Genomic DNA, 12,770 nt, shown 5'->3' with positions numbered 1-12,770 from the left:
GTACTACATGCCATTCAGCATACAGAAAATACTAATTATGTGAATGAAGTGACCTATTTCAGCAGCAGTTTCAGCATCTATTTATAATATAGGGGATTGGACACTTCAGATTCTAGAGAGCATTTAATTGGACCGAATGTTTACGAGAAGCTGAAGTGCAGGGTGATGTCATCAAAATCATTGATCCATATTGGGGGAAGTTAGAGACTGTAAGTTTTGAATGCTTGTATCTTCTAAATGCTAATGTTGTCATTGTTTAGAAGCACACAATATGATTATCTGCAAAACAAGTCTTAATATCAATTTTAAAAGTGCATCTTAAATACAAACAAGATCCAAGACAAGTACCATGAAAAGGGAACTGGTAGAGAGAACATAGCAGTGATGAGAATATTTGAGGTCAGGAGGTTGAATTTCACCTGGCATGTGCAGATTGGGAGTGCCACAAGATATTTATGTGTGAGTTTAGTTTTTGGAGCCTCCACCTATAATCATAAGTGTGTAGAGGAATATCAGAATGATATCCAGGTAGATGATTAAAGCAGCATAGACATACTCTTCTTCAGGATTAAGGCTGTATTTTTGCCTGCCCATCACCAACTGACAGTCTACTGCCAGAAACTACATTAGAGAGTGAGAGACATTGGAAACAGTGAGACACAAATTACATCATGTATTTTCTTAAGTGGTTAGTATTATTAAATGTTGATTATGCTTTACCAAGGCATAAAGAAAGGCTCCCAGACATCTGTAGAGAATTTGCAGAACACTGGAGTATAAAAAGATGCTGAAGAACCCAAACATGAGTAAGTTGATGGACAGTATGAGCAGAATACTGTTACAGATTGTAAAGTCTGTAAAGAATCACAACAAAGGAACTGTAGAGCTTATGTAGAATTTATATAGAACTTGTAGAGCAACTATAAACACCAGTTATGCCTTTCTGCATTAGTCTTTCAGGATTTAATTTTATCTTATGTAATTTCAGTGCTTTAAATTACATAGACATTTTTAGAGACAATTTATAGAGAAACTGTACGTACCTGGGAAGAGAAAATGATGATGGTGAATGAGATGACCAGAGTGATGACCACAGCACTTGTGTTATAATATGAGGCTACAGTTCCCACCATGTTGGACAGACTCAACATGATCACCTGAAATCACACATAAACACAAAAAACCTTTAAAAACAAACCCTTGTGCTAAATACAAAAATTCTATTTTTAATAAATAAAATGCATTATTAGAGATATTTTGACTTTACATGCATTTCACGTAGGTCCGAAACATCTATATAAATGGGTTATATAAATGTTTTAAGAGGTTCAGAAAATGATGCATTTTTCATTAACTCAAATATCATGTTACGCAGCATCCAGTCAGCAAGTGAACATAAAATAGTAGTAGGATAGCCCTTATGGACATGGTTAAGCATGCTTTATGCAAATGACAAATATTTTTAATGCAACTTTTTTAGAATAATCCAGATTTTTTAACATTACAACAAATATAATAGCAAATTTAATTGCTGCAATTTGTTTGTCTCCGTTCTCCTGGTGAAGATTTCTTTGCAGAATCACGAGTTAAGCATTTTTCCAGGAATTGGGGGTGGTTTCAAAATAATGTGGACTGATGGCTTCAATAAAAGCATATACCTCTGATTGATGAATGTTCAAAATCAATTCCCCTATAGAGAAAATTAATCTGATTTTCATTTCTGGAGCCTGACTCTATTTTGCCACTCTATTTTGATAGAAATGTTCATCATCTCCTTACTGTAGGTGACTTTTCTGGGTTGCAGTAATGTTCATTTAATTCACAGCATGAAGACATATTAGTACACAGAGACTCACCAGTCCCAGCAGGTTCAAAGGATGTGTGCGACTGAATGTGGAGAACACAGCAAGACATGTGCCCACAACTGCAAAGATAATGTATGAACTGAGCTACCCACAAAAGTTACCCTGAACTGCTGTCTTGACTGTCTTTGAGATGGTGAACACACAGACTACGGTGAACGTGACGAGTAACTGAATTGTTACCACACTGCATGGGTGGAAAGAGAGATGGAAATGACAGTGAAGACCAGCACTCATTGCATTTATGATGGCTTTTTGATAAATGCTTTCCGAACGGTATCATCAATCAAATGACGACACAATCTTCTGATTTTCCTCAGGTGGAAATACAGCTATGTTAAAGAAGAAAAATACGATTGTGATGACATTCAAGTCATTAGATGGTTATTTCTCAAACATTGCTCAGATTGTTTTGTCTTTATTAAGTAAATGTTACATGGATCTTGCAAACAGTAATACACCTGCTGGGTCTGGACTCAGTTCTTCTCTTTTGCTGATGCTGGCCTCTTCTGGCGGCAGGTTGGGTTGGATAAAGTTGACTGGCACAGGAATGGGTTGAGGGTACATGACAGGCCCCATAGGATAAGGAGGGGGCATGTATGGAGGTGGGGGATACATTGGTGCCATCAGGGTCAGTCTCAGTCAAAGTTTTTTGGCTCTCTACATTCGTCATCCTAAACAAGATGTGTTTAGTTGAGACTACAGTGTCAAAATAACAGGTAAAGATTTTTCCATTTTGAGGTAGAAGTGTCTTTTATGAGTCACGGAAAAACAAAACACCACAGTGCACAGGAAATGGTGCGGGTCTGCAGTTTTTATTTGTTATTGTGTGGTTTGTTAGAGTTGTTCCATTTGATATACCAAAAGGTTAAGATGATCCTGAGAGTACTGATGTAAGAAAAACTGGTAAAAAAAAAGATAGGGAAAAATAGTAACATTTTAGTAAAATTCACAACTTTAAAAAAGTATAAATAATAGTAGACATTTATAAATAAATAATATATCTATATTGTGAAGACAATTTTTTTTTTTTACAAATGTTTAAAAATAAATCTCTCTTCTCCATGAACATGAGTAAATAATATATAATTGTAAATTTGTTAATAATAATTTGACTACAATACTTCATGTATTTCCGCTTTAATATGATTTATTCTTATGAATTCTTTTAGTTGTCAGAAAAGATGAGAAATTCCAAAAATCACTTTTTCATGAGGTGTGTGCATAAAAAGAAGAAGCTTTAAGACTGCATACGTTTATGTGTACCACTTCAGCATGTTTGTGTATCATTTTACAGTTCACCTAAACCTGTAGCATTGCAGTTCATTTGAATTGGAAGTGCTGAGTGAATTACAAATGGCACATTGGCCAAATCCTCAATTTGTTGACTAAAAGTTGATTAAAGAAACAGAGTGCAATATTCAGTGTTAAACTGAATATAGTGTTATATAGTGTTAAAAGCTGGCTTTAGTTCTCATTTGCATTTCAGTTATTTATCACTTGATTATACTTAGATCAGATTTATTTTAGATTAGTAATAAGTTTTCTTTTCCATTGAGAACAATCAATTTCTGCGTGCACATAACTACTATTAATATTTTGTGTTGTTGTTATAATATATATATATATATATATATATATATATATATACACACACACACACACACCTCTTACCATGATAATTCTTACACTCAGTGTGGTCTGGTTTGAAGTCTGAGCACTCAGAGCTTCATCTTCGTTTCACACTGACTAAAGTGGGTTCCATGTCCTCCTATTACATAATTTACAAAACACCCTCTGTGGAAAATCTGGTGTAAAGTAGTTCACACAGTTTACCAAAAGTTGCTAATGTAAAAGTTCACACCAATGGCTTCCTTCATCTCAGTGCCCAATTTTTGAATTAGTATGACTCCACCGTCAAATGACAACATTTCTTTTATGCAATTTGTAAGCAGTTGTATTGTTTGACACCAAAATAGCTACTATACTTGTAAAAGTAAGCTGACTTTGACTATGTTTGCCTGTTGTGCATGTATGGGGGTCTGAGCAGGGTTAACAAGTTTCACAAATTCAACCACAAAATGCAAGTGCAGCAAGAGCTGTTGAAATATTGGTTATACAGAATTTTGACACTTCATGACAAAACCCACTTACCTCAGACACAAGTCCTTCCTTTAAACAGAATTTAAAATGTTTAACATAAAACTAATATGAAATTAAGGTGACAGTGCATTGCACACTGTATATATACACTCACCAGACACTTTATTAGTTACACCTGTTCAATTACTTGACACAACTTGCTAATCAGCCAATCACATGGCAGCAACTCAATGCATCTAGGTGTGGTGAAGTTCGAGCATCAGAATGGGGAAGAAAGGGGATTAATTGACTTTAAACTTGGAATGGTTGTTGCCAGACAGGCTGATCTACTGGGATTTTTACACACAACCATCTCTAGGGTTTACAGAGAATGGTCCGAAAAAGAGAAAATATCCTGATGTCAGAGGAGAATGGGCAGACTGGTTAGAGATGATAGAAAGGCAACTCAAATAACCACTCTTTATAACAAAGTTATGCAGAATACCATCTCTGAATGCACAACATGTTGAACCCTAAAGCAGATGGGCTACAGCAGCAGAAGACCACAACAGGTGCTGCTCCTGTCAGCCAAGAACAGGAAACGGAGGCTACAATTCACACAGGCTCACCAAAATTGGACCGTAGAAGATTGGAAAAACATTGCCTTGTCTGAGTCATCCCAATTTCTGCTGCAACTCTCAGATGGTAGGGTCAGAATTTGGCTTAAAGAACTTGAAAGCATGGATCCATCCTGCATTGTCTCAATGGTTCAGGCTGGTGGTGGTGGTGTAATGGTGTAGATATGTTCTTGGCACACTTTGGGCCCTTTGGTACCAATTGAGCATCGTTTAAACGCCACAGCCTACCCAGGTATTGTTGCGGATCATGTCCTTTCCTTTGTAACTAGAGTGTACCCATCTACTGATGGCTACTTCCGGCAGGATAATGCACCACATCACAAAGCTCAAAAAACCTCAGACTGGTTTCTTGAACATGAAAATGAGTTCACTTTACTCAAATGGCCTCCACAGTCACCAGATTTCAATCCAATAGAGAAGCTTTGGGATGTGGTGGAACGGGAGATTTGCATCATGGATGTGCAGCCGACAAATCTGCAGCAACTGCGTGATGCTATCATGTCAATATGGACCAAAATCTCTGAGGAATGTTTACAACACCTTGTTGAATCTATGCCACGAAGAATTAAGGCAGTTCTGAAGGCAAAAGGGGGTCCAACCTATTACTAGCAAGGTGTACCTAATAAAGTAGCCAGTAAATGTACATGTAAAATGTAATATTTCCATTAGCAAAGATGATCCGAAGCACAACAACCATCACACTTAAGCATATTTATTGTAAAAAATACATATAAAAATTGTTTTTTTCAGACATACAAAAGATTTAGGCATAGAAACAACATCATGGACAAACAAAAGACAAAGCCATTTTGAAATGTGATACATATTTACACTTTAATAAATACTCAATTGTTCTTTAGCAGAATGAAGGCAGATTGTCTGTGTTTGGGGATGTGAATATACGCAAATCATATTGACCTAAAGACCATTCCCCACTCATTCATATTTGACCAACAACTGTCAGAACACAGGATCAAGCAGGTAGAGACCCTTAGCATTGAATAATTACAGAACTTGCTATGGTATTTATACTGTGTATACATAACATTTCAAGAAAAAAAACTAAACAAGCAACACCTTTGGAGTTAGCTAAGCCCCATGTTATTATAGTAAATATGGATATTGAGGTATGGCACCACATTAAGTTAAAGGGCAAAAGCTAACTTGGAGAGCTTAAAAGATTGTCAAAATACTCTGACAATACCTCCCCTACACAAAACATAATAACTGTAAGAATGACTTTTGCTTTTGACTCACACACACTTGGCATTTCTCATGTTTTCAATTGGAAAGAACCGTCAGACTGTCCTGTAAAGGAAACACATTACTATACTTTCAAAGTTAGAAGTAACCTATGTGCTAAGGAAAGCAAATTCTCCGTTCAGAGGTCTTGCCACTGAAAATATGATTCCTCAAGCTAAGGCAAAAAAAAGTAACAGAAAAATGACCTCTACAAGACACAATAGAACAATGAATATGTTAACACCCACAATCAGCAAACCCCATAAACCTCAAAACATGACAAATCTTCTCAAAGTATTTACCCTGTGTAGGTCTGTCTAAAAAAATAAACTATTACCTTTCCGTCATATTTATTCCATTGTTCTTTTGAAGGAGGTCGATGACATTGTCATAGCTACCCATCAGCTATTCACAATCGCCATCCTCGGGCAAAGCATGCGCCATATGGCATTACTGCGACTGACATACATCTCCACACCACAGATGGCCTCATTCAACGTAGAGGAAGCCTGGTGTAAAGAGACAGGATTTCTCTAGGCTACTACGTCTGAGATGCAAAGAGGCAATTTCAGAAACCTTCCCTCCAAGAGTAGTACATGCCGTCATCATAACATCAAAATCTTCTGCATTTGAGTATACACTTTTCACACACTCACTTCACTGCAATCAATAACATCTAGTGTCCTAACTAGTGGAAGTATCGCTCTGATCTGTTAACAAAAGTAAAAGCAGTCAGATCAAGAGGTTAAAAGAGCTTGATGTGGTAATGAGAAGGAGTTTTGCCTCAATGATGGATAAAATCACTATTTATGGTAGTTCAAATTGAACAAATCTATTGGAAATTTCACTCTGCCTTTCAATGTTCCAACAACAACAAAAATGGAAAAGGGTAAAAGATTATCCCCCAAAAATATAAGTCATCATGCCTCATATGTAATCCTGTGCAATATTTACGCATGTACAACTCATCTGCTTTCATCCGGGATCTTCCCAACACACTCTACAAAATCAAGTAGTTCATTCAGGCCATTGCCACCCCAGCAGGCTGCACAAAACCAAACTCTAAGCCTGGCATAAATTACAGATCGCCATGTTTCCATGGTAAGAAGAACACCATCAAGATGTCCATGAAGAGAGGCGATCCATGTGTAACTTCTCTCTATTTACATGTTTCTTTTACAAAGTTCTGTTCAGTTTACTAGTTTCACTCGGAGCTATAAAGTAAAGAGTTTAGAGAGGAAAGGCAAGCAGAACAAACCTTCCCTTCATGAAGGTGCTGTAGGGAAGAGAAAAGCCAAGTCTCAAGAATCACATCAGATAGTTAAAGCCAGGCTCACTCAATGCCAGACTGATTAATCTGGCCATAAGTGTTGATGCTTGTTATTTGTTTTTGTTCCTTTGTGTCTTTCTCCCAATCCTCTCATCAGAAAATATATGCTCTTGCAAGGGGGTATTGTCTCCTAAAAACATGAAGCAGAGACAATATACACTTAAAATGTTAAGTTACTCACCCTCAGGTCATCCAAGATGTAGATAAGTTTGTTTCATAAGAATGAATTTCAAGAAACTTAGCATTACATCACATCCTCACCAATGGATCCATTGAATATGTTACTTGAATAACCAAACTCACCTGAGTCAAAGTGTCATTGCACGTGAAGACATTAATCAATCAAAAGGATGCTCAGGGCAGCATGGCTTCACTTTGCTCCATGTGTCAATGCAGCTATTTAGAGAAATATCAGCCATTACATATTTGATAGCATTTGTATAGCAAATCCTCACTCTTATTATTTGGATTTAGGATAGTTATGGTTACCTCTTATGGTAGACACACAGGCAGGCCAGTCGAGCGATGGTTTCCCCCTGTAGCAGGTCTTCGAGACAGATTGAACACTCTCCACTGTCCTTAGCTAGCACATCAGCTGTTGGACAAGATAGGAGGGAATTAACAACTAAGTTATTAGCAGATGAAAGAAAAACAACAATAAAAACAAATGGAATGCTTACTGTTATAAGGAAGAGGTGGAGAAGTCAGACAACTTAGAAGATGGTCCTCGATTCGCCCTCCAGGGAAAGGCTTGGTGCAGAAGGGACAACGAATAGCTGGAAAGGACGGGGAACAATCAAGCAAGTTGTCTAGCATTGTAAAATGGAGATGTAGAAAGGGTTTTGTGATATACAGGCCAGTCACAGTAATAGATTGGTGAGCATGTGCCCATGTGGCCCACTTTTCTGAACCTTCTGGCTGGACTACAGCCAACTGACCAATATACCGTATTTTCCAGACTATAAGTCGCACTTTTTTTCATAGTTTGGCTGGTCCTGCGACTTACAGTCAGGGGCGACTTATTTATCAAAATTAATTTGACATGAACCAAGAGAAATTAACTAAGAGACATGAACCAAGAGAAAACATTACCGTCTCCAGCAGCGAGAGGGCACTCTATGCTGCTAAGTGCTCCTGTAGTCTACGCCGAAAACAAGGAGCGCCCTCTCGCGGCTGGAGACGGTAATGTTTTCTCTTGGTTCTAAATAAATGCGACTTATAGTCCAGTGCCACTTATATATGTTTTTTCCTCATCATGACGTATTTTTGGACTGATGCGACTTATACTCAGGTGCGACTTATAGTCCGAAAAATACGGTAGTGCAAAAAATACCCAAAGATCATCAAGTGAACTGGGTTTACCTCTGGTCATTGTTTAAATCCATCATGGATCATCCTGTCAGGAATGCTTGAAATGCCTACAAACCCAAATCTTAATTACACTGCAAGCTCATTAGTCTCGTCCAGACCAGTTAATATTTCTTAATCACCTTCCATGTTTTACTTGGTTTAAAACAGATACTACAGAAAATTCACTCACATTACTGTCAAATTGGGTTTGTTGTCTACTTTATTATGTATATAAACTTTCTGTAACACTTTACAATAATTTCCCATTAGTTAAAGCTTTAACAATGAGCAAAACATTTATTGCATTATTTATTCTTTGTTGGTTCATATTAGCTTGGGACCACTACATATTATAAAAATATTTTTATTCTAATAATATATTAATACATGTTGAAGTTAACATTAACTAAACTTAATAAATGCTTTAAAATATTATTGCCAGTCATTGTTAATGATTGCTAACAAATGTTTATCAAAATACAGTAATGTGTTACCAAACTTTCATTAGGCTAACTAGGTTAATAAACGTTGGATCGACTTTTGCATGTGGAAAACCAAACTGAGATTAATTTTAGTGACTGGCTGAAGCAGTCACTTGAAAGTTAATATTGAAGAGGGCTGTCTAACATCTTTTAATGAAACTAATATAGATCTGAAACAACATAAGGATGAATAAACGATGACTTTTCATTAATACCATGAAATTGCCCATAAAATTATTCTGGTTAATACATAATGTGGTGTGTGTGTTGTTCGATGTAAACAGTACAGGTTTTAATAATAGAACTGGAACTGAATAGGGTGTCACGTCTGAAATGACTAATGAGGGAAACGACAGCCGAGTCTTACCACCGTGGCGGTTGTTGACTCTGTAGAGGCCGATCCACGCCTCGGACACTGGCCGGGCGTGAGTGCCCCTCACCCGGGCGGACCTGGCTGTGACGCCGCTAGCGGAAGAATGGCGACCTCCAGGCAAACGCTCCGAGAAAGTGCGCTGCGGTGCACGGCCTGTTTCCTCCCTGCTCGCTGGGCCTCCTGGACTGCCATCCTCCTCGCGTTTCTCCTCGGCCCCGTTGTCGTCCGTCGGCGTGGCCTGGCTGCTCAGAGACGGGGACATGTGGCTGTCGGCGGGACTGCCGTCGCTGCTCGCCTGCTGCCCGGTATCCGAGTCGCTGCCCTCTTCCGACCGGCTGCGGTTCGTCTCTGAATCATGGTCGAAACTCCCGGAGAACTCCACCATGAGGCTAGTGGGCCTGGTGCTTCTGATTCGTCGACAGGACTCTCTCTTGATGCCATCTTTATCGAAATGTGTCGAAGCAGCCTCCTCGTGTAAGCGACTCGATCTCGTCCCCATGTTCAACCGCGCGCAGAGCTCTCGCACTCCCTAAAACCGATCGATCGATGTCTGATCAGCTAACCCGACTGCTCCCTTCACAAAGCCCTTAGGCCATATAACTTAACCATATGCCACATTTATTTCAAATTCATAAAGTTAGCACTGAGATGTGCTGCGTTTTAATTTCTCTTTCAGTTAAGACCACAGTCTACCACATTTTCCTTGCACCTATGTTCTGTGGTCCCTGTTCTAGTACGGATAATAACGGAAGTTAGCCTCTTTCCTTCTTCGTTCAACCGACAGTGTGACGTCACACTATAAATTAACTTTTTATCCAATCATAGGGCAGGCATATGAATGTTTGAAATGTATGTGATTTTATGTTCCTTGTAGTTTACCACAAGATATAGTTCACCAGTTCAGTCAGTTTACGAGAGTATATAATTAACTTTATAAGATTTCGTTTATTCTTCATTCAAACATCAGAGCAGTAAAACTTCGCAATCTGTTTCACAGTTCACACACCACATGCCACTCTGAATTACAGGTAATGTCATTCCACAAACCACTTTTGTAAATAGCTGTACAGTCCTCTTCTCCATTATAATCATTTGGCTCTTTATCCTTCCAGTTGGTGAAAGTTGATGGTTGGTCACTCATATCCACAAAATGTCCTTCTTTTTTTATGTCTGTTGCACCAACAAATACGTTAGTAGACCCAAGGGCAGCCTGCATTGAAGTAAGGACTATATTCTCATCTTCACTTCTTGGCAGGACAATTTTAGCCCCATTTTCAGAACAGAAAATCTCTGCCTGTTTAAAATTTCCCACCAGCTCATCAGACACATAATATTTCTGTCCCGCTTTCCTGAATTTGCGAAATCCTAGGACTAAACATAAAAATAAAAACAGACATTTTAAAAGCCATTATCTTATAAACACATTCTTACACGAATAAACTAAATATTTATAGTGCAAACATTAGGAAAATTCTACCTTTCTGAACTGTAGTGAGTCTGTCTGTCTGTTAGGTATTTGACATCTGATTTAAGTTGTGTTACTAATGCGCTTTGAACACCAGTGCCTGTAAAAGCATATCAGAGTGAATATCAGAAGCAGAAAATACTAAGAAGTAGCTAAATTTCCGTCTGTATGCAACTATAAACTCAATTAAGATATGGTTAAAAGAAAATACTTGATCACAGTCAAGAGCTTCACAAATTTTACATGATATAATCTCATTATTTATTCATTGTTTGACTGATTTTTTTCAGAAGAAAAGAGACATGAACCAAGAAAAGAGATCAAAATTTTTACCTGGTTGTACCTGGATTCCCTTTGTCTCCTTTAGGGCCAGCAACACCAGGTGGTCCTATTTTCCCTGGGGGTCCCTGTGCACCAACTCCTGCAGAGTAAGACTGATTATTAAATCTCTTTTCTCAGATCTACAGTACCTTACCTGTCTGCATTATGTTCTACATCTAATTTTATGACTTAAAGGGTTAGTTCATCGAAAAATCATAATTATGTCATTAATAACTCACCCTCATGTCGTTCCAAACCCGTTAAACCTCTGTTTATCTTTGGAACACAGTTTAAGATATTTTAGATTTAGTCCGAGAGCTCTCAGTCCCTCCATTGAAACTGTGTGTACGGTATACTGTCCATGTCCAGAAAGGTAAGAAAAACATCTTCAAAGTAGTCCATGTGACATCAGAGGGTCAGTTAGAATTTTTTGAAGCATCGAAAATACATTTTGGTCCAAAAATAGCAAAAACTATGACTTTATTCATCATTGTCTTCTCTTCCGTGTCTGTTGTGAGAGAGTTCAAAACAAAGCAGTTTAGTGATATCCGGTGTTCATCTTCAGTTCAGTTTTACAGCAGTTCGGTCAGTGTACCGTTTGAGTAAATGAATTACTCCGGGATATTGGTTTGTTTGAATTCAGACGGAGTGTCAGCCACATTAAAAAAGTTAACAGCTTAAGTCATTTGTGGATTATGCGTATTGGAGACGCGAACCGTTTAAAACGATTCAGTTCGATTTGGTGAACTGGTTCAAAAAGATCCGGTTACATCGAATGATTTGTTCGCAAACCGGATATCACAAACTGCTTTGTTTTGAACTCTCTCACAACAGACACAGAAGAGAAGACAATGCTGAATAAAGTCGTAGTTTTTGCTATTTTTGGACCAAAATGTATTTTCGATGCTTCAAAAAATTCTAACTGACTCTCTGATGTCACATGGACTACTTTGAAGATGTTTTTCTTACCTTTCTGGACATGGACAGTAGACTGTACACACAGTTTCAATGGAGGGACTGAGAGCTCTCGGACTAAATCTAAAATATCTTAAACTGTGTTCCAAGGATAAACGGAGGTCTCACGTGTTTGGAACGACATGAGGGTGAGTTATTAATGACATAATTATGATTTTTCGATGAACTAACCCTTTATCTTAAACATAACACACCAACAACTAAAAGGATAAACCTGGATCTCCTTTTTCCCTTTTGGTCCTGGAAACCCGTCTCTTCCATCTCTGCCAGGGCTGCCGTTGTGTCCCGGTGTGCCCGGGACCCCAGCATAGGATGGACAACTACTTTCAGCTGCAGCTAGTAGCTGCACCAACTCCATCAGGAGCAGCGCCGCACAGAGCTGATGCATTAACAGCGCCATCTGCTGTTCACTGTGTGAAAAACAAGCAGGACTTATTTTGCCGCACCCTCAGAGAACAAGCGCCCTCGAGTCCAAACGAAAAATATTTTTTACCGTTTATACAATTATTTTTACTTTATAAAAATTTAATTTCACTCTGAAAAACGATATTTGACATTCTTATTCTTTCTTATTGATTGCAAACAAGTTCACAATGAAAAATTAAAAGAAGGTAAATTAAGACCAACAAGTGTGACTTTTTCTCTTACAC

General features: G+C 38.2%; 2 protein-coding genes and 1 pseudogene across 2 annotated transcripts; all 3 read right to left on the bottom strand.

The window, feature by feature from the left end:
• Positions 1–465: 465 nt before the first annotated feature.
• On the bottom strand, positions 466–2,701 carry LOC132154727 (protein lifeguard 1-like; annotated as a pseudogene).
• A 2,577-nt stretch (positions 2,702–5,278) lies between these two features.
• Positions 5,279–10,149, bottom strand: zgc:66427 (uncharacterized protein LOC406256 homolog). The gene is made up of 5 exons (XM_059563389.1): positions 9,354–10,149; positions 7,835–7,930; positions 7,644–7,749; positions 7,458–7,550; positions 5,279–7,284 (listed from the first exon to the last, which is right to left on the bottom strand). The coding sequence occupies exons 1-4, from the start codon at positions 9,856–9,858 to the stop codon at positions 7,493–7,495; spliced, it is 765 nt and encodes a 254-aa protein (XP_059419372.1). The 5' UTR covers positions 9,859–10,149; the 3' UTR covers positions 5,279–7,284; positions 7,458–7,492.
• A 138-nt stretch (positions 10,150–10,287) lies between these two features.
• hbl4 (hexose-binding lectin 4) lies at positions 10,288–12,562 on the bottom strand. Its single transcript, XM_059562771.1, is given in 6 exon segments — positions 10,288–10,730; positions 10,837–10,867; positions 10,869–10,924; positions 11,168–11,245; positions 12,335–12,349; positions 12,352–12,562. Coding segments are annotated over 6 exon segments (729 nt in total). The 5' UTR covers positions 12,521–12,562; the 3' UTR covers positions 10,288–10,350.
• Between the last annotated feature and the right edge of the window lie 208 nt (positions 12,563–12,770).

The sequence above is a fragment of the Carassius carassius genome, chromosome 12, assembly GCF_963082965.1.
Source record: "Carassius carassius chromosome 12, fCarCar2.1, whole genome shotgun sequence".
NCBI classification, from domain to species: Eukaryota; Metazoa; Chordata; class Actinopteri; order Cypriniformes; family Cyprinidae; genus Carassius; species Carassius carassius.
Note: the sequence above shows the minus strand (reverse complement) of the source record. Positions and strands in the feature narration are given on the sequence as shown.